The 27,832-nt window shown below is 39.0% G+C and overlaps 1 protein-coding gene and 1 long non-coding RNA gene across 6 annotated transcripts in view; one reads left to right on the top strand and one right to left on the bottom strand.

Annotated features, from left to right (window-relative positions):
• Nucleotides 1-218: 218 nt before the first annotated feature.
• Nucleotides 219-26,023, top strand: LOC107078877 (uncharacterized). 2 transcript variants are annotated; one of them, XR_001479835.2, is made up of 3 exons: nucleotides 219-541; nucleotides 5,153-5,331; nucleotides 25,649-26,023. It is a non-coding gene; the product is annotated as an uncharacterized lncRNA (long non-coding RNA). The 2 variants fall into 2 exon arrangements; XR_001479836.2 differs by lacking the exon at nucleotides 219-541 and adding an exon at nucleotides 713-818.
• The window catches only part of pard3bb (par-3 family cell polarity regulator beta b), a 313,361-nt gene continuing 310,306 nt past the window's right edge, over nucleotides 24,778-27,832 (bottom strand). For all 4 annotated transcript variants that reach the window (XM_015359593.2, XM_069196274.1, XM_015359591.2 and 1 more), the window contains one exon: nucleotides 24,778-27,308. In XM_015359593.2, coding sequence (XP_015215079.2) covers nucleotides 26,951-27,308 — 358 coding nt within the window. In that variant the 3' untranslated portion in view covers nucleotides 24,778-26,950. The remainder of the gene's footprint in view (nucleotides 27,309-27,832) is intronic.

Below are 27,832 nucleotides of genomic sequence, written 5' to 3' on the forward strand. Positions count from 1 at the left end.
AGGACGAAACAGAGCTTTCTCAGGGTGAACTGCATTAGGTCAGTTTCTTTTCTCCTGTTAAGGTTGCTTTTATGTCAGCCTGAGCGCTAACAACACTGACAAACTATGAATCACCTCACCAGCAATTCCTTCCTTGTTTACACTCCTCAGCCCCCTTATGACAGCAAAGCATCATGGTCGGTGCCGCCACAATTACACAACAACACAACAGCGGGGGCTACAAAGTTCTTACTTGAGGAAAAACTGCATCTCTGTGGCAGTTAAGCAGCAGATCAAATCTAAATTCAGCCGCAGGTTTCAGCAGCGCGAAGGACAAATCTCAGATGGTTTGGTGACCAAGGTGAAGACATCCAGGAATGTTCTTCAGCTATTTTTAAACTTGCACGGGGCCAGTTTAGTCTAGTTGTCATTAGACGCCGTGTGGAAACTTGAGGTTAGGGACAACATGTGTGACCCACAAAGACATCAGGCTGCTGCCCCTCTGTAAAGGTTGTGAATACCGATTCCAGCTCAGCCTGTCACTCAAGAAGCTGAAGTCAGGGTAAGAGATTTTAATTGTACACCGCAGGGGGGTAACCGTGGAGCATGTGATATGGCAAGCGATTACTCTCAGCGAAGGAGTTGTAATGGAAAATTCAGTGCAGGAATGAGTTTGCATAGCAGTTCACTAGGGAGTGTGTGTGTGTGTGGTGAGAGAAGAAGATCAGACGATTGAGCAGATGGGTTGGGGGATTGGGGGGGTTGTCTCCGGGTTCGACTACATCCATTAGTGGTTTATTGGATGCTTCAAGCGGGATTAGGGGTTTGATTTTTACAAGGTAGGTCAAAGTGACACAGAAATTGTCAGCTGTACTGAACCAGGAGAGGGGGTTATATTATAAAAAGTCTGAAGAGACGCAGACTACTATCTAGACAGACAGGAGGGGTGACCTCAGTGAATCACTGGCTCTGTAGAAAACTGTATAAAATGTATAAAAGAGAATAGGGTCAATAGTACCACAGATCTTACAGGAGCTGCCTTCCAAAGGAATAGTAATTCACTGTGGGAGTAATTGTAGACTTAAATCAAAAGCGCTCATCCAAAAAAATTGAACTGAAAATAATGATATTCAGTTTTTCAGGCTTTAATACAAAAGGAAACTACCATTACTACTATTCAAGACAGAGGCTCTTGGCAGTTTATTTGAAAGAAATAACATACTGAAATTAGACGAGCACATTTTCCAGACTGAGGAATTGTGGTCTCCAAGGCTTGCAATACTTTCTATAGTTATTCATTAACTGAAAACGTAGAACTTGATGGAGTGAGCTCCATAAAATGCCTTAAATCCGTTTTTTTTTCTTTTGTCATCAGAATAAGCAAACTATTTTGCATCTTAGGGCACATGCCCTTCCATCATTGACATTTTTTTTATTGCAGTGTTGAGTATAAGGTTACATAAAATATTGCATGGCATCTATGCAGGATTTTCCAGTAATTCTTCTTTGCCTTGGTAATCCCGCAGTGAAATCATTTCCTTTCGCTCATTTTTCAAAAAATGTTCTGCGTATGATGCCTGGAAGATGAAAGTGTGGCCTTATGATGTAAGAATCGAGTGCATGCAGGCTCGAGAATAGTATTTTGATAAGCCAATGCATTAGGAAAGCTGTTTCCCAGTAATGTTCCCAGGTCTAACGTTATGTTACAGTATATTGTTTTCTGCCACCCCTGGCTTGTTATACTGGTACAAATAATTGTTCAATCAGCAGGGATCTCACTTTTCTACCTGTCTGTCTGTGTTTTTTATTTAGAAAGAACACTGACAAACATGTATAAAAACTGGCTTCCCCAGTTTACTTAAAATTGATAATACATTTTTTTTTTTCAATTAGCCGGTCATATATCAAACACAGGTGTAGTAGCAACACTTAGTTCACAGTATCTTCGAGCCTTGCCTCACCCCAATCTTACTCACAGGTTGCACATCCATAAATCTGCCTTGAATCTTCTACCATCATTATTAATACTTTATTGCTGTCATAAATCCAGGCCTACGTGCCTTTCCAGAAGGAATACAAAAATTAATTTTGTTCAAACATCCTGATGCCTCTGTGTACATGCAACTGTGGTTTGTGAAAGGCCTGAACAAAACAGTGATGTGAAAAAGAGAGACAGTTTATTTGCACTCTGTGTGAAGTGATATAGATCAAGGAAGTACCTGATAATACAGGGAATGCATTTTTTTTTAATGAGAAACACTACAACCTGTCTGTTATGGGAGCTGAACCTTGGCTTATAATTGCCATCATCTGTTGCAATGTACAAAAGTAAAATTCTTAATGTTTCTAATATAAATACACAATTCATGCAGTGTTAACACATACGATTGCCTAAACACATGTTGACAATCAGCATGTAAATTAATACTCTTGTTTGTGGCTGTGTGGTTCAAGCCGAGAAAAATACACAGCCTACTGCAAATTGGGTGGGTCTAACCAAAAATATTTTGTGATTCTATACTTTTAGAAAAAAATTGGCATACTAGGTTGATATAAAAAAAATGTTATTCCCATATAAAGTTGTATTATATACATTTAAAAGAGTCTCCAATCTTGTAGATACAGCACAGTTAATAAAAAATCCAGAAATTCCTTTTAACCAACAGAACATGGGGTCTGTTTACTCACCTGAAATTTAAAAATAAAGTTTCATAAGAGATGTTTTGGAAAATTCAAAAGATCCAACACTATCATATTTTTTGTTGTATGTTACAAACTAGCGTATCTGCATATTTGCAGGTCCTGTGGTTTCCTGCCACAATCTAAAACTAAGATCACTTTATTGGTCATATCCAATTTCTTGTATTAGGAGTTTGCCTTTTTTCACAGACCCCAGCCTGCTCTCCATGAGACACACAGACAGGAGGAGAAGCTTGGGGTCAGAGCGCAGGGTCAGCCATTTTATATGGCGCCCCTGGAGTAGATAGGGTTAAGGGCCTTTGCTAAGGGGCCCAATGGAGTAGGATTCCTCTGCTGGCTGTGGGATACGAACTGGCAACCTTCCAGCAAAAGGCGCAGATCCTTAGCCACAGAGCCATTGCACCGCCCCATACGAGTAACGAGTAACACTTCTGGCTTCTGGGAGAATTGGCCCTAGTGTGAGTTCATGAGAATTGTGTCTCTGTGTAGGGCCTGCAATTGACTGGTGTCCTGTCTAGGTTGTACCCTGCCTTACATCAGTGGCTTGCTGGGATATGTTTCAGCTCCCTTGCAGCCTTCTATCGGATGAAGTGGTTAGGATATGGATGTACGGATAAATAAAATATTCACATACCAATAATTTGTTTTTTAACAATTTCTACAACCTCCCATCTTCGGCATCTAATCAACGCAGAAGAAACAAAAAGGGAAAATAGGTCTGGAGATTAAGTCCTAGAAATGATTGAAACCAAAAATGTCTCAGTCAAAGGAGAATAATTAATCCAACCTTGGGGATTTATTTTTTAAGTTTAGGCTTCTCAATTATCTTTAATTGCCTTGGCAAGGAGGATGACATTTTCTTCTCCCATTAATCTTTGGAGGCAGCGGTGTTACGCAGGAAGTCAGTTCTGATGTTTCCAGTGCTGGCTTCATCAATCACCTGAATCTGGATTACTCATTTTGTTTGGTTTTCTGCTCTTTCGCTCTTGAGTTTATTTAAAAGGCCTTGTCTGGGACTTTTCATATTTGTAAGGGACTTACAAATGAGGTTTCACGGGGCATCAAGTGCTCAGAGGTATGTGTCTCCTACTGTATGTTCTGTGGGGTCATGGTGTAAAATTATGTATATCAGTAAAAGTAAATGTTCCAGAGTATGCTTTTCTGTTCTCTTTATCCAGTTTAAGTATGTGTTCCAGAGAATGTATCGCCTTTGACTCAAATACAGTGAGGGACATCTGAAACACAACCATTCTCTGAGCATTCTGATCCTATATTCCTGTCTCTGTGTTTGGTTGATTTGTCGCTTCTTAAACAAAGTTAAAAACGCGGTCACTAGTTAGTAAAGTCGTGATAAAGTTCGTGACGACTCGCAAGCTTTGAGCATGCATATGTGAAGAAAAGCAAAGATGATCACAAATAGTAAAAAAAAACACATTTATACTAACAGCCCTTATCTTTGGTAAAAAAAAGATGCATAACGTTAGTTTAAATATTTACATTTACTGAATTTACATGTTTGAGGCACTGATACAAATGCGTTAATCTGATAGTGATACATTAACAGAATTCTTGCTTGCTTGTCTTGGGCTGGACTGCTGTAACACATCAATTTCCCTTCGGGGTCAATAAAGTCTTATCTATCTATCTAGAAACATTAAAGGAAAGCGCAGCGACCATTCCTTCTGCAACTGTTGTTGCTTCCTCTTGAACACTACCCAACACCGAAACGAAGGGGTGATGTAGCGCTACGTGGACTGAACATGAAGCAGAAGCAGATCAATCTCATTTAGCAATTAGCGCACTAATGTTGAGTATCGCTTCCTGTCAGTAATGTTAAAGAGGTGCTCAAGAGTTGCCGTGGCAACCACTGGGTGCTGTATTTCCATGCTTTGTTTTGTCATGTGTAAAACATATATGAATGTTGAGAATCTGATTTTTTTTTAGAATTGCTGCAAATAGAGCAAGACCTGGCGAATATTAGTGAGAACGGAAATCTGTGACCTGTCCTAGAACTTTTTTCATACTTCCATAAAGGAAAAAAAAATGTATTTGAAACTGATAAGGTTCAATATAAAAAGCAGAGAAATAATGAGTTAAGTTCATGCTAGAGTTATGCGCCAGCTCATGCCAGAGGCGAACTTGAGGCAAAATGTATTGCAGTGGTTTATTCAAATTACAAATTCCATAATGCTTTTTTTTTAAATCTGAGATTTGTTTTTTTTTTTAAATGACCAAACCTCAAGTGCCGCAATTGAGAAAGGTTTAAAAGCAGTCTAAATTGTATGGTCAGGCTTTTGACAAACACAATCTTTTTAAATAATACCATCCGATAAAGAATATAGACTCAGTATTTCTCCCACAGACCTCTGTATCCTACTTCCTATTCTCAAAATTCTCCAAAAGAACGATTACCAGCCCAACTCCAGCAGCGTACTTGGGGGCTCAAGATTATTTTTTTTTCCATTGCAAACAGGAGCTTTGGACAACTATCCCAAGAAGGCAGCGATGAACATGGAAAGATCGCCGTGCTCCCAGTTAAGCGCAGAGCCAAAAGGAATGCTGGGATAATATGACGGAAGAAATCTACACCTTGGCTGCCGAGGGAAGGTAAGCGCTGCCAAGGGGGAAAAAAACATCTCTCCAGAGGACAGGGTAAGTGCGAATTCCTAAAAGTGTGCCAGACACTCCATTGATGTCCGGCTAACTCTCCTACATTTGGGGAGCGGACATTAGCAAAGCTAAAACGCTTGTTTACATTCCTGCGAACTTACAACTGAATCCCAAAATGAGCTCATGTAAACTGATCTCCTTCTGCTAGAGGCGCCAGTGTGTTGCTAATATAATGCACAGGTTAATTGCATTATGTTTTCTATTTAGGACATTACACGTAAAGGTGTTTAACCCCCAAAAAAACAGAGAAAACAAATAGAAACTGATGTATGTAAACTGAGAACAGGAGACACGTTTCTGCCCAAAAAGGTTTCTGAGAGTCTGCAGTCACTACTCAACCATGTTGAAGAAGCTGTTGCCCTGGCTTTTAAAAAAAAAAACATTTGGATGAGATTCTGCAATCACTTAGTTACGAGTAACTAAGTATTGATGGACTGAATTGATTAACTGTTAACTATAAACTCATATTTTAACATACATTTCACGGTGTATCACAGGAATGCAACTGATTGCAGATACATAAAAAACCATAATGAATACATTTCCAGCTTCAGCAGTGCTTTTCTGTATTACACTGAGCTTTAATTTCTTATTATAGTTGCACTTTTTTTTTTCATTGGAGACCAGACAGACCACTGTAGGTTTGCAGTAATAAATGCAGGACTTGTATCATGTATCAAAAATGAAATCACTGCAAATCATAGCAAGGATGAACAGATGTTCAATAAACCCAGCATAGAACCCATTGCGAAATGACTATAGTTGAATGAATGGGTGATGATCTCACAGAAAGAATGTGGCTTATAGCCTTAGGAAGGTGGTTTGCTGGTGGGCACTGAAGATGGTGGCGGGTTGTGGGGTTTGTTTTCATCTTTGTGCAGCACAATGAACCAGTCTGACTACAGGAAGTGTGGAGTCATCAGCAAGGTTTTTAGTGTAGATTCCACTTTGTCCCTGTGTGTTATTGCCAATTAAATAACAATGACACTTGACAAAGAAACAACACCCTCTGAAAGTCACATTGCATCTATATCCAGGGTCTCTAGCCCGGAGATGATGGTTCCCTTTGAAAGGCAGTGGAATCACTTTCTCCTCCTTTAACGAACAATACTTATAACATGTGCTGAGGACAGCAGTTACCAGGAGCCAATATAATTTCTATGGCCATGAAGTTGTTTTTTCAGGACATTCCGACTCCTGCAATTTTGGAAACTGACATTTCGGATCCAGTTCCCTACTAGCTAATTTCTAGACCTCTTTGCCCCTGCATTTTCACTTCCTCTTCCTCTCATTTGGTGACTACGTTTCCTGTCAGGCCTTGCTTGGCGAAATACCTCTGCTGACCTTTTTCTTATATGGGGGGGGGGGACGACAAATTGTTTTCAGCGCTCACTGCCACTTTCACATGAGCACAGGAAAAGAGAAATGTGCAACTCAACTAGAACATGGAGAAAGAGAGCTCAGCCTGCTACGGAAAAAGTCATAAACGGTACTCTGAACTTTTGCGTGTTTAATAAGAACTCGGGAAAGTCCTGAACAAAGCTCATTTCTCCACCTTCAGACAGGTTGCTAATGCTAAAGTACTGTATACATTGTTATCCGCCATTGTACACGTTCTTTTTTCCAACCATTATTTCTGCTTTAATATTTTCACCTTTCCTAATAAAGAACTCTTAGTATGTGCGGTCCTGGTCTAGCACTAATGTGTTGGATCCCCATTCTAGTGGGACATTCAGCCCATGTGGGTCTGCATTAATAATTTCATCCTCCTTGTGCTACTGTTCACATTGCTATCATTCTGTTCTACTTCAATATTATAGTCTAGATAGTCATACTTAAATAGAAGTCATAAGAGTGGTTCTGTCTTGAATTTGTGTGGCTTGGATATACTTTCCCTGAAGATGAATATCAAGTCAGATTTTTTAAATTTACACTGAGAGGCCTTTTTATTCCTGATGTGGGTGACAGTGAGTTCGTAGAAATACAGGACTTATTAGTTTTTCAGGTACAACAGCCGATTGGCTATAAATATCCTTAGGCCTGTAGCTTCACTTACATTACACCTTGTGTTCCTGCAATTAAACACCTGAAGCATAATGGCAACCACAGAGCATGAAAGAGCTACAACACATACATATACTAATTAAAATTCTACATTATCCATTAAATTGGGTGCCATGGTGGTGCAGTGATTACCATCGCCTTTTCAAAGTACTGTGGCCTTTATTTCAATTGCAGTGCTATTTGTGGGTAGTTTGCATGGGTTACCCCCCACAGGCCAAAGACATAACGAGACACTAGTTGGCTTCTGGGATAACTGGCCCAGGTGGGAGTGTGTGCATTGTGTTGTCTGTGTGGGCGATGGACTGGCCTCCCATCCAGCGTGTACCCTGCCTTGCGCCTGTGGCTTGCTGGGATAGGCTGTGGCTCCCCCATGACCCTATATCGGATAGAGTCGTAAGAAAATGGAAAGATACATGAATCATTAAATTCTGAATGCTGGATGCCCTGTGACTGCTTGACACAAGCCAAGGTCCTTACACAAAACAGCCCAAAAGTTTACGAACAAACGATATTTTATTTCTTCCCGACTCGTTTGCAACGTGTTACTGTTCTACACTCTGACATTGAGCACAGCACGCAGTTACCTGTTGGTGCAAAATGGAGGGACACTGTCTGATATGATATGTACGATGTCCTAAAAGTGCAAATGAAAGAGAAGATCTGTACTCTCTAAGCTGCAGATGATTTCAATGTACACCCTATTAACAACTAGCATAAGAATTACAATAGAAAGGATTACACTTTAAAGCATTTAACAAGGAGTTCATTTGAAGCTCACAAGTCTAACAAGCCAATGGATGGTCCGTTTAACGTATTAGGGAGAAGTGATTATATAGAGTATGTTATGTGCCCCACATCACAATATGGATTATTTTGTCCATTTTTTAAAAATAATTGATTATGTATTACATGCACATATTGACGTGTGTATGTATGAAAGTATTTCTCCTTCCATGTAAACTGTTTACAGGAAAGACACAGCAACCAGGGTGAAAGTCAGATTTGTATATGAAAGAAAAAAAATACAGGAATGTAGCAACAACACTAACATGACATAACATAATGTTGTGTCTGTCTGCCTGGTGGCATCTCACTCTTCACTGTAACTGGTGAGAACAGCCCTCTACGCCTCCAAGCCATGTGCTTCTGTGTTTGCAGAAAGTCATCAGAATACAGGAGAAAAAAGTGCAAGAAATCAAGATGGCTCCTTAGCACCTACAGCACTGTTTATGAGAAGACCAGACAGACTTGGCAAGATATTGTGCTGGTTTAGTTTAGTGGCTGTGGCTCTGTAGTTTAAGTGTGTAAAGTGTGCAGTATGTTAAGATATGCACCACTGAATTGAATTGTAATGATCTATATCTGAATACAGTTTTGATGTGGCATTGTCATGGTAAATAATTAAGTAAAACCTTTTTTTTTTAAAAAAAGGAGTAACTGGACTACAACACAGACACTGAGTTTACTGCCTTTATTCTGCTACCTGTTTTCAGAAGAATTTTTGGCCTACCTTTTCAGGAAATCTGCAAACCTTGCATCTGAAATGTGAGCTATCGATCAGCTCGGTTTCAGCTCGGCTTTGAACTGTTGAATCATAAAGGAAGAGTAGCTCAGGCAGGAGGCAGGGATTTTAATAACGTTTGTCGGGGAAGCCTCTGCCAAATGCAAAGTAACAGATGTCAAATTATGTAGATGGAGGGTAATCTTACTAGGACAGATCTGATAGAAAGTGCTGCTATTGGGGGAAAAAAGACTAATGTGAAACTTGGTCTGCCTTAATTCACAACACACTCAGCCATGTAAGGTGCTGGGAGCAATCTAAGAGCATTTGTGTTAGTGTTAAGAGAATAAACAAAACTCCACACGGGCCTTGGGATAAGACCTATGATTTTCCCGTCATGAGGCTCCTTCACTAATATTCCAGCCACAAAAATGCAGAAATGCAGAGGAACATTTGAAATGTGGGTAACCACAGGGAACAAAGTGATCTTTTTTGGACCTTAACGCTCTGAAATGAGATCATTTTATTAGCCATATACAATTTCTCGTATGAAATTTGTCTTTTCACATACCCCAGCTTGCTCTCCATGAGACACACAGACAGGGAGAGAAGTTTGGGGTCAGAGCGCAGGGTCGGCGATTTATACAGCGCCCCTGGAGCAGCTGGGGTTAAGGGCCTTACTCAGGGGCCCAACGGAGTAGGATTCCTCTGTCAGGTGTGGGATACGAACCAGCAACCTTCCAGCCACAGGCGCAGATCCTTAGCCACAGAGCCACCGCATCGCCCTAGGATGGATTTATACTTTTTTCACAAGTTGCGAAGTTTTAAAAATATCTTTTAACGTGATTTAGAAACTAGAAAGTTGAAACTCTTGAGAGGACACATGGCTTATGAGAAAGTACCCTTTTTCTCCACAAACTTTTACCTTGTCTCTCTAAAAAGAACACGAGTCGTGCTGTCGTCTGAAGTCAACACAGAAGAAATATCGGTAGAGAACAGTCCTCTGGATCTTTTGACACTCCAGACCCAGGAAAACTGGCAATCTGAACAACAAGCATTCTGTTGAAGTGAACCCAAATGCTCTCTTAAGTAATCTGTTTCGATGGGATAACTTCTGTACATCAGTAGTTATGTGTTAAATAGTGTATAGAATAGTTCAACAATAAGAGCTATATATAAAATCTGACTTGATATCATAATTCACTTATTCCATAATAATAATTCAATAAAGCCACATTTTTGGAGGAAAAAGCAAGATTATCAAAAAATGATACAATGTCCTAAAAATTACACCCGACTCTTCTGAAATTTAATTTACTATCCATTACTTACCTGTAACCTTCAGTTTGAACTGTCTGGAACATAGAACAGAATGTTTCATTTTCAAATATAAAAAGCTGTCATATAAAATTACTGAGCGCATTACTGTACATCAGTCATCTTTTTTGCAACCATTAGAGCAAATGAACTGAAAGACACTGTATCCAAGGAAACGCTAATTACCAGTCTCAGAGGTGTCCAGAGAAGAAGAGACTTTTATAGAGGCAGTTACAGTTTATAAAAGTGTCACATCTGAAACACCTGTTTGAGAAGACATTTATTATCAAAGATATACGTAGACCACTGTTTGATTATATCAACAAATTTGATTTACATTTAAAACTAATGAGCTGAGATAATGAAAAAAGAGAAAATGTGATAAATGCAATAAATAAATTAATGATACTATTGGGTTTTTTTTAACCAAAATTAATCAAGTCTCACAGGCTGACTTCTTACCTTGTTTTTTTTCCAAGGTTGACATTTCTTTTGATAACGTCTCCACGTTTTAGGCAACTTAAATTGCCTGTAATCGATCCTGACCACACCAGTGCAAGGCACCCTCTCTGTAATTCAAATCCAGGGAGCTTATTGGACTTTCCAAAGCTTTTTTGGATTGCTGAGCCCAATAGTGAAAAAGTGGAAAAAAATACTAAACCTGAAGGTCATACCATTAAAAAGAAAGAAATCTGTACAACTACTGGCATCCTGCAGATTTTGCTACAGTAATATAATAATGTCTAGGGTAGCGAATGGGTGAATAAACCATACTAAGGCAGTGATCCATTGAAAGACATGCAGCAAGGACAAACACTTTATGAGTAAAATCTGAAAGTTCTTACTTTTCAAAATGAGACACAGCCTTGGGCTAGGATCGGTCAAGCAGAAAAAATACAAGATTGAATACAAGAACCTACTCGTGTAGGTTTTTTTTTAACACAACTATTATATAATTAACATTATTTTTAAATGAACCGATCAACGTGAAAAATGATGTCAGATAATTAAATAGCTTGTTGCACTGGTATCAAATAACTTTCACTGTATTGAACACAATGTTACTAGAACAGTATTGAACTGTTTATGATTTACAAACACATAATCTTCATTTTTTTCCCCTTTATGTCATATAGTATAGTGACTACGTAAAAGCTTAAGTTACAGTTCTTTTGGGAACCATTTTTATTTGTATTGAATTTGGCCAACACTGCTTTTCCGTAGGATGTTTTAAACTTGTCAACACAGCTAAAGCCCTTGTGAATGCCACTCATTGCGCTACACTAAGTACTGAAATCCATACGTAGCAATGTCCAACTAGTACACTATAAAGTCAGGATGTTTCACATTCCTCTAGCAAAAACATGGTACATGCAACCTTTAAAAGTGGCACAGATGGCGTGTCTGCTTCGTATCTAATATCTGGATCACGGGGCTATCAGAATTTCCTCTTCAAAATTCGTTAGTATTCTGTGTGCTACAGAGAATCGATACTTTCCTCTAAACAACTTTGGCTAATGTCTTTTTGTCCTCTTGTTTTTAAAAAAGGCGGTTTTAGAATGAGCACAAAACAGGGTCAGAAAAATACTTTCGCCCGACTAGTTAGTTGGGACGTGCAAAAGATGCTGAACTATGAACACAGAATGTGCCGTTTGATATGAAATTTTCCAAATACCCCTTCAAGTGTGTGAATGCATTTATCTTTAATTATCCCATTGTGCTTGTTCAATCAGATCCTAATGATCACCTGAGGGATGCAACATGCAGATCTCTACAATTGCCAGAGGACTAAAAAAGAGCTTAATTATTATCTTTTGAAACTATGTTCTGTTATGCACAAAATTACAATTTAATTTAGCATATTACTTTTTGATATTCTTAAGTTAAACAACTCTGTGCTTCACTTGTAACTTCAGAGGAAAATATGGATAATTTAGTGATTAGAAACCTATAATAAGCACCAGGATTGCCTGTCCAATTGTGAGGTTAAACTTCTTTCTTCTGCAGACATATATACGCAAAGGCTTTTGCAGTTTATCAATCCTCAGTTTACTGCTTCTGATTTCAGCTAAAGGAAAGATTTTATGATTCTCAAAATACACACGGTCACAGACACAGGTTTTGGCACTTCATTAAGTGAGATGAATACTGAGTTTAAACTACAGTTATAGGGCCCTCCAAAAGATTTGGGACAGCAAAATTTCTTTACTGTTACAGCATTGGTATTTGTGAAGCTTTGCAAGGGTTAATAAGTACAATAATAGTACAGATAAGTACAATATAATAAACAATTTATTTTGGAGTAAATCCATGCAAAAACATACAGTACTTTGTGTTCATGAGTTCGAGTGACCATGAGTATTGGGACATGCTCAGTTTTTAAGTGAATTTCAGAGTGTAAAAGTCAATATTTGGTTGTATAGCCTTTTGCGGCTATAAATCAGAAATGTGAAATCAGTGACCCTATCAGCTCACCAAACTCTTCTTGTAATCACTTTAGATGCTTTGATGCAGCCATTTTGATTTCTTACCTATTCTTGGGTTGTTCTGACTTCATATTGTTCTTCAGTATGTAAAATGCATTGGATTGGCTTGCCCATTTAAGATTTTCGACTTTTTTTCTCCTGATGGAGTCCTTCGTCCACATGTTTTGGTTCATTGTCATGCTGTATGGCAAAGAGCAGTCCAATAAGCATGGCAAGATTTTCTTCTGCATAAACCAACACAACATTTGTGGAAACTTCAGAAGTCATTCTGCTGCATCAATAAAGATGAATGAGCCAGGCCCGGCCTTGACATGACCTCCACCATGCTTCACAGATGAGTTGGTGCTCTTTGGAGAATTGCCAGTCATTTCAAAACTTGTATTTTTGTACCTCAGAAGAAATTGTGAAACATGGTGGAGGTACAGTAGTTTCATGACCTCAAAGAGCTCGATTTAGTTCTTAGAATTTAGTGTAAGCGACATGTGAGAAAGAGGACTTCTTTAAAAGCAATATGCATTTCAACAAAGGGTAAACACAGAACTAAGAAGTGAAACAAAATTGTTCTTGGTTTTATAACCCAAAAAATAATATCATCAAGCTAATGCAGTTATTTTTCCAGCTATATTTCTGCTTTTCAGAAAAAAAAAATTGTTGATGTTATTAAATTTGGTTGTGTTATGACAAAATACCCAGGGAGGTGTATGGGCTTAGGACAGTGTTGTAACTCGACCATTCTTGTTCATGACAAACATCATGCTGTTCGTGTTTTTGTATACAACCCAGGATTCCTCCTAATAATCATAAAGTCCTTTCAGCTCAGAATTTAATCTTAAACATGTACTATACACTAATGCAGGAGTGCCCGGAGCTGAAAAGCTCGTGTCACAATTCCTATCTTTCTCTGCACATTAGAGGCTGATGGATAAAATTGCCCTTCAACATCAGGAGGAGTTGGAGCTTCAGGAAGCACAACTCTAGGGTCCAACTTTTCGTAGCATGGTCAACACACTCTAGAAATCTGACTCTAGTGGAAAATGTCCAGAGACACATTATCCCTGGTCTGAAAGCTCTGAATGTAGAATTATTGATCCAGATGTCTTTTGTTTAAACCTGCCTAACATTTCTAGCTGGTGGCACATACTGTAATTGGCAGTGTTTACACCAACTGAATGCCAGAGAAGCAAAGGTAGGTGGACAGAGTCATCCCAGATTTCCAGCAAAAAGTGCAAGCCTCACACAGTCAGTGAGAGAGCTCGAAAAACCCATCGGAGCTTACTTTCCTGTCAGAAGCATAGAAACTTGTAATGTATCAAATTATAGATGGCTGCGTGCAGAGAATGTTTGGATGACATTCTTTCCCAGTGGGTTTGGGAGTCACTAGCAGAGGTGTAATAAAGCAATTAGTTATTCAAAACAGGATGGGCATGTAACAAAGAAATCATCTGCTGGATCCAAATTGAAAAACTAAGACCTTCACCTCCTTGAAGAATGGAAAAGGAATGGACAACATTCACAAGACAGGATTTTTTACAACTCCAACACCATAAAGACCAGAGAACTCTCCTAGAATTAAGCACAAGTCAATTTAATAGTGTACGGGAAACAGTTGTCCCATAATATATTGTCGTTGTGTGCGGAGGAAAAATACTGAAAATTACTAAACAGTTTCGCAAGCAAATAGCATTCATAAAAACAAAGCAGCCAGGTATGTATGATAGGCCAAAAGGCCTCCTGTTAATGTTTTTCACCGTATTTATATTCTTGTTTGAATTTGTGGTACAGTAGCATTTGTATGTGTAGATGGATGTGTGTTAATGAAGTGGTTCACTCTTAACTTGACATCAAGTGTCTTCAGTTAGTATTCCATACCATATGAAGTAATCCTTAAAGGCAATAAAAGCAGCTATCAGAGCTGAATGAATCCCCACTCATGCTAAGGTGAAGAACCACACTTGATCACCATTGATGCCACTGTGGGGCATTTTAAGTACACCTACGAAAGCAGCATAGAAATTGTTCAAATTAAAAACAACCATGAGACAGGAAGGCTTAAGGCCTTAAGAGGCAGTGGAATCGACACCATTAAGAGCCTGAAGTCAATTGAAAGCAATCTAAACCAGATGGGATTTGAACAGAAACAGACTGTCAGTGATCTACTCTCAAAGACCATATAACACCGATCTGTGCCCGAAAGAACTTAACGCAGCTTTAGTCTTATTCTTCTGATTGAAAAAAAAAAGCTGAGTCATTAAACAAAAAACACCATGGTCTGTCCATTTGCTAAAATATCGCAAAGTGCGTGATAATAATAATCTTTAAAAAATGTTTTGATGTTCTGTTTTCACTCGTCTAAGCTGAAGCTGTGGGCAAGTTAAAATGCCTTTGTGTTTTCTCCCTCATTGAGCAAGCAAGATTTATTCACAAGAGGACAACAGGCTTACAAATGTTACAGAGCAGCTTCAGTTTTTAATATGAAGTAGAACCATTTTTGTTCTTCATTAAATGTCATTTAATGGGGTTTGACTAATTTCTCTACAGTAAATATAAGCACTTTTAAATCATACCCATTTTTGTACTTGTATATGCTAGTGTATACAACTATACTCTATGGTTTTTGTCTTCAACACCTGTAGGCAAGCTATAGCTGAGTGAGCAAAGTCATAGACTATCTGTGATAGTGTGGTTTTCTCACCTCAGAAGAAAGAAACATAGTCACTCACCTAGTGTGATAATCAGCACACCTGCTTTCTCAATCACTTCAGCAGCGGTGGCAAATTAGCTGAAAAGGATAAAATGATCCTCAAGGAGCCAACCTTATTGTATCCTCTTTAGATGGGAGCTTTTATCTGTTAAAAACCTCAACTAAAATATATTTAGAAAGTGCCCGACCAACATCTGATGCAACAAGACAGCTGTGTGCACCAGTGGCATTCAGACTGCAATAAAAGAGGCAAGGCTAGTCATAAAGAAAAATACAAAACAAATATATCTTGAAATCCTGAAAGAGTGCTGTACTACAACTAGAGACAATGTTTGGTGCTCTGTTAAGGTTGAACTGAACAGAGAAGCTTACTAAGCAGACACCATGCAGAACAGTAACAGTACCTCAGTACCTGTCTGAACTATTATCGCCCTACTCCCCACCTCGCAACCTTCGCTCTTCTAATTCTGGTCTCCTAACTGTCCCCCAAGCCCGTCTACATTGTATGGGTGACAGGGCCTTCTTCTGTTATGCCCCCAAGCTCTGGAACTCTCTCCCCAAGGATATCAGAGAGTCACCTTCTCTAAACTCCTTTAAATTCAGACTCAAAACCCTCTTCTTCAGAAAAGCCTTTACTTAACCGATTCCATTCTTCACCCCTCTGCTTTTCTTAGCACCACCATCCATGTCTCTCTGTATATTGTAATTGTGTTTTATCTTGTGTATTCTTCTTATTTATTGTTGTATTCTTCTTATTTATTGTTGTTGTCATCCTGTAAAGCGCTTTGAGAAGCCACCTTTAAAGGCGCTATATAAAATAATGTTTATTATTATTATTATTATTATTATTACAGTGTGTGATACAACCAGAGACAAATGGTCCCCTTATTAGAAGACCTGCTGTATTAAGCATTTGTAGTTATTTTTGAACAGTGCGCATTAGAGACTTCATATTCTGAAGGGAGGGCAATGCAAACATGACAATTTAAGAAAAAAACATAAGTTAAAAAATTAACTGGTGAAATTTCAGATTTTATTCTTTAAAGGTAGAGGGCATATGGTCATTTTACTGCTATACAATGATCTGGGATCACTTTTACCTGCTCTTATTATTTGTGTTTTGAAGAGTTTCTTGAAACTGGAATATTCCGGGTCTCTTCATGATCTTTAGAAAGCAGTTAATAACTTGAAGGGGAGTTGTGTTATTTTCCCCCAGGGATACCTGGAGAGGAAGCTGCATCCTTATAGTTATCTCCTGCTTTGAACTTCATCATTTTGCTCTGCTTCCATAGGATTGATTTTGCCTCCAAATATTATCGTTTATTTAATCGGGTTTAACTCCTCATTCCCAGCAATCCTCTGTGTTCCAAGAAGAAAGCGATTTCATTACAATCTAATTTAAATCGTGTCACACAAATACTTTACCTCAGTTTGCAAATGAGAGATATGTCCTTGCTCTAATTAGGGAACAAAAAACAGCTTAAAATAATAAGCTTAAAAACAACAACTATAATAGAATGAACACAAGTGGAGCTAGTGAATAGCTTCTTTGGAGGCCAATGAACACAAAGGTAAAACAACGTTAAGCAACACTTAAACAGTACAAGAAATATACAATTACTTTGCAAGTCCATATTCATTGCTCACATAATTATACTGTTATGGATTCTTTCAAGGGAATTAATGGATGATTTCTTTTACCAGTATATGATATAACTACACAGTTATTTTGGTTATTTCAAAATAAAGATGAAAGTGCTTTTCTTTCTACCAGTGATTAAGCAGGGCAACGTTTAAGAAGGAATTGCACAAATGTAGCTAAAACTTAAATTATTTGTGTAATTGGAGCTACTCAGTGGCCAGTCAGGCATTCCTATTATGTCAAAGAATAATTCTCCCTTAAAAAAAGAGCACAGGCTGGATGTGTTTTCTCAGTTCATTTTTTTTTTTTACAGCTTTGGTCAATTCTGTTAACCTAACTGGGCTGATCTTATGTATTTATGTGGAGGCGAGAGTTTTAATAATTAAGTTTTATTTAGTAGTGTCAGATTACAAAGCTAGACAATCCAATTTAATCAGTGGTAGCGCCAACCAAACTAATAATAAATGATCAGGTTACTTCTGGTTTGCTAATTTCATCAGACAGATTTGTGTTTTTGCAAGGCTAAACTTTTAAAGGAAGGCTAACCTATGAGCTGACAATTTACATAAATGCAATCAGCTGATGAGTACATTATTTGATTAGGAAAGTCCCACAAAAGGAGGCTTTTGTAGGACTGGAAACTTGTGACATAAAGGAAGCAGTCATTTCATTTTTGAAGGCAATGAAGACATTGAATAGGTGTGGGTAAATGATGGGAAATTAGATAACTCTATTATGCTAGTTCACATTCCTTAATTGAAACCTAATAGAATTCCTCAAATCTGAGACAAACACCACTGACTAAATGTTTACCATCTTCTTCTGGCTTTATAACCTCTCGGCTGGTTGATTTTTTAAGTTCAGTCAAAAGCCGGTTATGATCTGAAAATGAATCTGTTCCCCGTTCTTTAGTAAAATGTAAAAAAAATAAGGAAAGTGGAAGCTGTGGTGAAATACAGCGCCACCTGATTTTAACTGCACGTGAGTGGAAAATGAAAGGGTTTTGAAATACTTGTGAAATAATTGGACTCAAGCTCAAGGGGGATCAAGCTCAAGCCTGCAACTATGTCACAAGTCAACCGTAACTCCAAAGGAAAGTGAACCATCATTTTCATGGGACTTATCTGGTAGACAGTGCCACTGTGATCCTTGTGGAGCTTGGCTGGTACTTTCGAGCTCGCAGTGTTATCAGTGAGAGCTGCATCAGTCCTACGGACACTGCAGATGGCACTGTGCAGTTCACAGCACATCAAGAGCTGTGAGGATTGACGATGAAAATGAACATTTTAGGCAGGAGAGCATTGGTTGTCTTTGCTCATTCCATAGTGGTTAGAGACCTGTGGTAGTGAGGCAAGGGGACCAACTGGTTCCAAATCCTGGATATAAAATGTAGTATTGAATCCCAAAACACCTTTTGTAAAGGGAACAAGGAATTTAAGAGGGTGGAATGGGGATCTGGGGTATTAATAAACAGTACCCCCAGAATCTTCCCTGTAAAACATCCTCATACTTGATGTCTCTTCAACATACCTCAATATTTCATCAGTCTTGCTGTAAAGTTAATTTTAAAGCCTTGAACTGATGCAGGGGAATGAATTAAGCTTGTGGTACTAAGAAGGCGTTCTGAGAAAGTTCTCTTTTAAGGCTAAAATGGATCCAAAAGAGCAGAATAAAACACACCAGTGGTTGCTTATGGAAAAGGGTAGGTTTGTTTTTTCCTAATTGTGATGAATCGGCCGCACACCCAAATGAGTTTGTTTTAAATAGCTTGCTGCATCTGCAACACGGGGGGAAAAAAACAGGAGCTGTTGTTTTACTTCTGGAATTACAGAAATATGTGTTGAAATAGTCACAAGTTCCCAGTACGTTTCCTCAGGTTCTGAAGCGTGCTGAAGAGTGTATACTTACATCCTCATTTCTTTGGGCTGTGAACATTTCTCAGTTGAATTGCAGTCTCTGCAGTGCTGGGATTTTATTTTTGTGCGGCATCCGCAAACAAACCTGATGAGAAGATGCCACTCTGACTGAAAGCCATCTTGCGGGCCTGTTTTCTTGTATGAGAAAGACCTACAGGGGCCCACGCCAGCGCTGTTGTTTCCCTTTGGCATTTGGCGAAACCGACGCTGAAGCCTCCCCGAGTTTGACGGTGCTTTGGGTGTTAACACAGTCCTGTCGCAGCCGTGCGACTGAGGAACAGTCAGAAGCTCCGAGCTGTCACAGGCAATCAACGTAAAGGGAAAGAGTGTCTCCACCTGGGAGGAATCCAAGCACTTCGGCATCATAAAACTTGGAAGGCACTGTGAGGTGCTGTAAATTCCGTTTCGGTCTTCCAGCCAAGCTAATCTCTCTACTGCACCTCCGAGCCAGTTGTCGCTCGGTGAGAAAAATGCTTTCCCCTTGCACATAATCCGACCGTAGATTAAATAATTAAAAATGTTAACAAAAAAGGGAGAGCGCATACTGATTTTAATTACTTGAATCTCCAGTAATCAGCAAAGCCCTGCTTCTTGATCAGAGCCAAAAATTATGCCCTAATCAGTTGAGTATATATCATCATAATTGCTAATTAATGACAAATACTTAATTCTTAGAATAAAAGTATAATACCCGAGAGAATACTATTTGATGAATTTATTACCATAAAGCACATTATGACAAAATCGATAGGTTAAAAAGTGTAAGAAAATAAAAAAAAGTATACAAATGAGAGGAGGCTTGTTAAGCTCATTTTGTTGGGAGGAGATAAGTGAACTGAGGACTTTTTTTAAAAGAACTTCCCTCTAGTTTCAACTTGTACGCCCCTGTCCACGTTTCACAGATCATTTTGAAGACGTTCTACAGTTGTCATGCTCAGTGATTGAAGATTTGTAATTAAAAATAAGACTTAAATTCTGAATACGAATTCCGAATCAATGTTTCAGACCAGATTCAGTTATTTCCCAGCAGTGTAGAACATCCTATCAAGCCCAGCAGCAATATCTTTCTTATAAGGTGGTCGCCAAAATTGTACAGAATATTATAAATAAGGTATTAATATTGTACAATTTAGCATTAAAAATTAATGGGAGTTTGTAAATGGATGTGCAGGAGGAACTCAATTTTCTAATTTTGCCCATTTCAACTATCTTGCGTATAAATACCAGTCTTTACGCTTTCCAGAGACAGACGGTACCTTTCATTTCTCCATTTCTCTTTAACTTTTCATCCTCTGTCATTCCTGCCAGTTCCAACAGCAATGATCCCATCTGTATAATGAACTGGATTGTATGCTTTATGACTTATAAAATTGGGAGGCAAGAATAAGAACATCTAACATCACAAAGAGAAAATCTGAATTCAAAAGTGTATCCAAACTGGGATAGTTCCAGTTCATACAGTATGTGTGCAATGCATTTTACATGCCCTGCAGGAGCTTAATCATTAGATAAAGGACAGCAAGGTTTGTACTGGCTTAGGACTACGAACTGCAAGTGTCTAATATTAGCTGTGGACTACAATATTCACTCCATTTGCAATGGTCTTGCCTCAGGCCGGTCAAGGAACAGCATCTGGGAATAATTCACCTCAGCAGCACATCTCGTCCCTGGGATCTGTGCTGAGCCTTGGGTGATGGTTGATTAATAGTCATGTGGACCTCAGGTCCTCTGAGAGGAGCAGAATGTGCTGATTGAAATCAAAGAGTGAAAAGAACATCCACTTTGACCAGCTTTCTCGCAAATGTGAACTAACCCGAACATGTCTCTCGGTGCCGTCCTTTGGCTTGCTAGAGGTCACTTCCATTTCTCCGATCCAATGGAAAGCCTCCACTTCGGTAATGGATTGGGAATGTTGCAGGTGGGAGGAAGCTTATGTTTTGATCTAATGGTGGGACTGGTCAACAGGATATATTGTCTCTTCTGGTTTTGGTTCCAACTGTGTACTGAATTACTTGGGTCACGCAATCACGCAGAACAATAGAGTTTTTTAGTAAATTAACTAATCTCATTTAGTAAATTAGACTAAGTTAGGGAAGGAGTAAAAGCCTGAATATTGCCTCTTGAGCACACAGTTCGCGACTGAGTTATGAGTCTATGACACTCAACTAGGCTTTACAGTATTCGTCCTCTTTGCTCAGGCAGAGGTGATATTGTAGAAAGGAGGCTTCAAAGATGCATTCCAGTGAAGTGAAACAATATAGAGTAACAGGGTGATGAAAAGAGAGTGCCGAGCTTCAGATTAGTCTAGAACAGATCACCAGGAGAAGGATCCCAGCAAGTTTTTGTAATAACCTGGGGACAGATTCACTAGGCACGCCTCTTGAAATGTTTTATCTGGCATTCTGTCTCTGCTAAAATAGATTGGTAAAAATTAAACAAGGCAGAAGGGTAATTTGAGTGGGCAATCAGCAAAGTTACCCACATGATTGAGAGGAGGACTGTTTCCCCTTTCTCACATTATACATTCCTCAGTGCTCTTAAACTGGATTTATTGGGTTTCCATCAGAAAGTGCTTCATGCAGCAATGCCCTGGAAAGGACTCAATTTTAACCAATTTAGGAATCAAGACCTCAGCTGAAACCAAAATAAGAAGACACTGTGTCATTTTAATAATAATATATGGATTATCATTGAGTTTCTATGGAAATGGCCCGGTTGTTTGTAGAATCCTCTAGGTTTCTATAGAGATCTGAGGCATGGGGGTAGCCCATAGGAAGACTTTGAGTTTATCATAGAGTAGAGGAGGGGAGGTTATTCCTTCAGAGTTGCATATTCTAGTATTTGATTTATTTTGTGCCTTCACATTTTAAGTTCCTCAGTAAATTACTGGTATTAGAAAATTACAGCTTTCTTTATGTATGTTGTGGATTCAGGACAGACGTGCAAAACCTAAAAGGATTCAGGATTTTACAGTGCCACCATATCAAGACAATCCTTAACTTTGTCTTTCAGTGTTTGCAACAATAAACAAAACGCAAATACACAAGCCAGCAAGAAATTCTCCTCCAATTTGTAGTGATTTTGGTTAGTGATAAATGAAAAACACATTTAATTAAGCACATTGCAAAACTTAATTCTAACTTGTCTGAAAGGCCCACTATTCTTTTCTGTAGCTCTGGTGTCTCCATGATCTTTGAGGAAATTTGGAGACTTTCCATATCGGGACATCCTGAAAGGGAATGTTCTCTCTAGCATTAAACACAGTTTCAGTCTTCATGCCAACAAATGCAGGTACAGTATGTGCAGTTATGTGATGGATGATAAAGTAAATTTAAATTCTTTGTGGGTGTCTCCCAATGAGAACCACCATGAGGAACAATGGCACTTTTGCACTTTTGCAAAAAACTGCCTTCTTCAAAAGGATTCTGAACTGCTGTGCAGCAGATACATTTCAAGGTAGCAATTCTCATACCTAAAACAAAATAGCCTCCCGTTAAACCTTTACAGAATTAATTACTTACATCTGCATGATCTTAGAAGGCTTTTATGGTACTTAGCTATCAGATTGTTTTTACCGTATTTTGTTTTCTCTATTGTATTAGCTTTGCATAGCTCACAGCATAATTCAGCCCCTTTTTAAAGAAGTTTTAAACTGAAACCAAAACTGTTTCCTGAAGGTGCATCCGTGACCATTACTTTCCTTATTTAGAAAACTAAACAGCTTCTCCACTAGAGTTCTTAAGCTCACCTGAGACCTATTTTGTTTTGGGAAGGAAATCAACACTTCTCTTACTGCAGTACATCATAAAAAATGCAGGCACGGCATACTAAAATCAGAACGTGACAACATTATAGACAATTCTGTAAGCTTTTTTTAAATTTCAAACAGTTGTATTTCATTTCCATAATGATAAAAAAATCATACCAATTTCTGAACTACTCTTCCTTTCAACTGCTTGTAATGGGATCTAAACCGCCCGGTTAAGAAATCAATTCACTATTCAGAGTAATTAATCAAATCTAACGCAGATACAAGAAAATGGGGGAACCTGGAACACATAGTGAAAAATCCAGTAAAAATCAGATGAACATGCTAACTCCACCTCTAAGTGGAACAATAAATGAACATCATATGTATAGCTAATGTTTCTGTTTTTGAATTAAATATATATAAAAAAAACATTTCAATGCATTGCACTGCAGTAAGAAAATGCATTTCTAACTGCAAGCAAATCTCAACCTTGTATTTTGTATGAACTGAAAGGTTCCATGCTATGATTTACTGTGACATGTGACTGAAATCAATAAGATCTCCTCTGTATCACTCAACACCCAGCTCAAGGTGCAAGGACCTATGGGTGTTGAATTAAGGCTCATCAGACTGTCTTATTACATTTAATTGCATTAAAGAATCAGATCTCAAATGCCATAGCCTCAGGAAACAACAGAAATAGTTCTCCTCTTTGGTTCAGCCTGATTTCGAGATACTGCAGTAATCTGTGCTGTATTTCTTGAGGCATTAAACTTCACCTAAAGAGCTTGACCTCTATATCACAAGCTCTGTGCTGTGGGTTTTGTTTACTGCCTTAAAAACCATGAAGTCTTAACCTTTAACTCAGTAGAAAAAAACAACAACCACCTACTACTTATGTGGTCATCTGTGGGAACAGCTCATCAGTATTGCTCTATGAAGTGGAAAATAAAGGATAGATATTAAAGGCGTCTATACTCTATGGAAAGGAAAATCGGAAAATCTTTGTAAACAATACATCCATTTGGCCCCCCTCACACCCTAACAAATAAAGAAGAAAATTCTTAGATGAACCATGAAATTGCATACATCTTAATTTTTGATATTCGTGCGGGATAGCTTGAAAGAAAAAAAAAACAAGTAAACAAAAAAAAACCCCAGAGACTTCGAACTATCTTCTGAGACAGCTGTCCACTGCAGGCATCTATATTTTTTTTGGGGGGGAATTGAAGATGAATTCTCCTGTGTGTAGCCAAACAAACTACTGTAAGAAGTCAGAATTATCTGTCAGCTCAATGCTTTGGGGATCCAGCTAACACAAACTCTTCACTGTAATGCTTGGCTGAAACTTTGCCAGATAGCATCATCGGAATGAAGGTTCTTAAAAATGAATCCCTGTCTTTGCAGCAAATAAATGCAAAGAAAGTTACAAGGGTTATATCTGGACTTGCATTACATCAGGCCTTCACAATTATAATTCAAGAAAATGTTTTCTTATTGAAGTAATTCCTTATACTTATATTGCGCTTTTCGAGACACTCCACTCAAAGCGCTTTACAGGTAATGGGGATTCCCTCCACCACCACCAGTGTGTAGCCCCCATCTGGATGATGCCCCAGTCCGCTCCCCACACACCAGCTATCAGTGGGGAGGAGAGCAGAGTGATGAAGCCAGTTCATAGATGGTGATTATTAGGAGGCCAATGGATAGTTTGATTGGGGAATTATTCTTAAGAAAGTTTTGTTTCATACTGTACAAAAATCTGTATGTTGTTCTAAAACACATAGTCTAAAAATGGCTGGAACAACAGGTTTTTACAGTACTTACGTTTCGTTCAGAATGGAAATGCATTTTTATTTCCATTGAAATAAGCAAAGAAAACAAAATATTTCAAACATAGGCCGAGAACATATGTGCAGTTTAAACTTTTACAACGCATGCTTGCATATAGCAATGTAAATGTATAGTATGCACTCCAACTTTACTGACTTGGAAAGAAAACACAGAATTTTAGAACCACTAATTGAAAGATGAATCAAGGCCGCAGGTGAAATGTTTCATTACATTTAATGCAAAACAATTTAAAAATACCACATTAATAATGGGAAAATAATCAATCTGCTTCCTGCTATACAATATCAAACTTGTGTCTTGATTTCAGAATCAGAACAGAGCACTTGAACAAGAGAGTGAAAAGGAGTATAAACATGATAAAGTTAATACATGGCAACTGTTAACTCGTGTATAGTATTGCATCAAAAAAGCATGAGAGAATTGTAACATGCTGAGGTTCTTTTGTTCCTTAAGCTCTAATATTTATCTATCAAGAAGATATAGTACCCATATTCTTGAAGTGCCAGACTGATGTCCTTCCAAGGTCTCGATGGCTTATAGGGCCAGATCTTATTGTACATTCTTTAGTGTTAAGTGGTCATAGATTATGAGACATGCCCTACATGTGGCTCTGATTTAATAATCCCCTGCACAGCGCTGGTGCTTGTTTGTATAGATGGGCTAACTAAAGCACTGAGAGTTAACATCAGCATCAGTGCTATAGACTCAAACCGACAATCTCCGTCCATAGACCCACGATTCCAGGCTGGCCCCTTCAAGAAGTGTACCTTCATAATCAAGCTTCTGTGCATCACACACAAGAGTACTTCAATAGCTATCCAAAGCAAGACGGATAAAAATGCATAACAGGTACGCAGTAGAACAGTGATGTCTGTAAAAGGCACAAGTGTATTTATATGTAAGCCCACAGGAAGTACAAAAAGTTCTAACTTCCTTCCATCAGCTCCCGTCCCAGTACAACTGAGACTCTAGTTCTTGGAGGATGAATACAAAATTATTCAAGGAGATATAACAAATGGTGCCCAATTTTTTTTCTCAGTGCGTCTCCTTCCTTTCTTCTTCCTTAGTGTCCTCCAGAGCTTTGAGGGGAAAAGACAAAGACCTGCCAGCGCCCAGAGACAGCTAGCCGGTTCCAGAAAACGAGAGGTCTTGGAAAACAGCCCCTGAAGCAAACGCTATATTCAGCATGTGATGCTTCACAGATCACAGGGATGACATTTCTTTGGAATAGGACCCATCCTCTCCAGAAATTCCATTCTTTGTCTTTCTTTTTCAATGTTTGTGGTGTTCTTCCCGGCTGCAGTGTCTACCTTCACATACTGTACCTTTGCTAAAAATCAATGCTCAGGACCCTCCTTCTCACCACACAGGGGAAGACAGAGGCTTCTTTGTTATGCTAAAATATGTGCAACTGAAGATTATAAAATTGTGCGAGAAGAGTATTTTTGAAGCATACAACAGTGTAGATATATACAGGCCATCTTTTAGAATATGAATAATAATGGAAGACAAGCTGCAACTAATTTGTGGTACCTTTCATTCAGTTCTGCTTCAAGGAACAACACATACCAGCTATCCATTGCTGTGTAAGGAAATGATGTAACCAGCAAGAAGTGGCTGTAGGATCTTTAGTGTGTATAGGAGTATAGAGAGCCTGCAAGGCACCAAAAGGATATAACACAACATATGAAGAGAGATCTAGCTAAACGTAGGTTATCTCAAGCTATATGGCACAACACAACTTTCATGTGACTCTAATAACATGGCCATACACTACAATTTTCCAGTCTCAAACACCAAAATCCCACTGCCTCTCCATAGGTTATAGGTAGTTTGTCAGTCATACACTGTTCTTAGAAAGGCCAAAGTTTTATACAACATACCATATCATGTGTATAGCTTGTCTTATATATATTTAATACATTCAATGTCCTAAATGTCAAAATGCAGCTTTTGATTTTGCTTAAACGGGGCACAAGTTTCCGTGTTATTCCTCCTAAGTCACAAGGTCGGGTTAATACAGCGCAGAAAAAACAAAAAACTGGCTTGCTCAGCAAAGGAAAGCTGAATTAAGCAACAAATCTACTGCAGGCAGAAGAGAGGAGTAACTGTCTGAGTCTTAATACAAAACCTTAAGCTACGAATCAAAACGGCTCATCTCCTTTCACTTTAGCTGACATACTGCTGCAAGCTCACAACAGAATATATGATAGAGGAAATTGCTGATCCTTCCCGAAAAAGTCTTAGAAAGTCCACCCCCTAGAAAAACCAATAGAAAGATGGACAATATTACAATGATGTGTGTGTATATATATATAAGGAATCTGGGCCTTCATCTCAATGTCCTGCTGTGGCAAGCGAAGTGGGAGTTATACTGCGGCCGTCATCGCGTTCTTCTGCCGGGGGTCCTGGCGGCGGCCGTCTCCATAGCCGTAGCCCTCGGGGCTGGCTGTGCGATAGCCCGTCCGGGTCATGGTGTCGTACCGCTGGGACCGGAGCGGCATGGGGGGTGAGGGCGGGACGTCCTGGCGGAGTGGGCCCCTCTGCTGGGGCGGGGGGGGGTAGTAGCTGGGCTCCCCCTGCCGGGGCTCGGAGGGGCGCGGATAGTTCCCCCGGGAGGTGTACGGGGGGTACATGGGCTGAGCCCCAGGGTAGCGCAGGGGCTCCCTCTCCCCCTGTCCTGCCCACGGCGGCAAGGGGTACTCGTTAGGCTCCATCGGTCCCCGCCTGGAACAACAAAGCGGATTCATCACCAACAACCGAAAACAGACCCGTACCTCTTTTTAACAAACGGAATTCATTCCCAGAAACCCTTTCGTACAGTGAACATTTCGTGAAAAGGAAATCCTATTTCCCATTATCCCTTACTGGGAAAAATTACAATCTGTACCCCCCAAAAAATGTCACCCCCTACTTTTACTTTTTTCCCCACCACAAAATAACAAAAGAAACAATAATGACTAACATTTATACAATTTTTAGCAATAAAAAACACTGCTTACCTAGTAAGACATCATTAATAAGTACAGTACTGTAGTGTACAGTAACCATTTCATTGGCTTTTTGTGTAATTGTCACACACACTCAAAATTTTCATTTTCATAAGACCTTTAGGGACCTAAAGTCTAAATCACAAATTTTCCTACACGAAAGGTAAGAACGCACACAAAACTGAACAATGCACGAAGCAAGACGCAGTGAACTGTATGACCCGTGCCACTCCGTAGGAATGACATGCAAACACTCAATAT

The sequence above is a fragment of the Lepisosteus oculatus genome, chromosome 12 (genome assembly GCF_040954835.1).
Source record: "Lepisosteus oculatus isolate fLepOcu1 chromosome 12, fLepOcu1.hap2, whole genome shotgun sequence".
Lineage (NCBI taxonomy): Eukaryota > Metazoa > Chordata > Actinopteri > Semionotiformes > Lepisosteidae > Lepisosteus > Lepisosteus oculatus.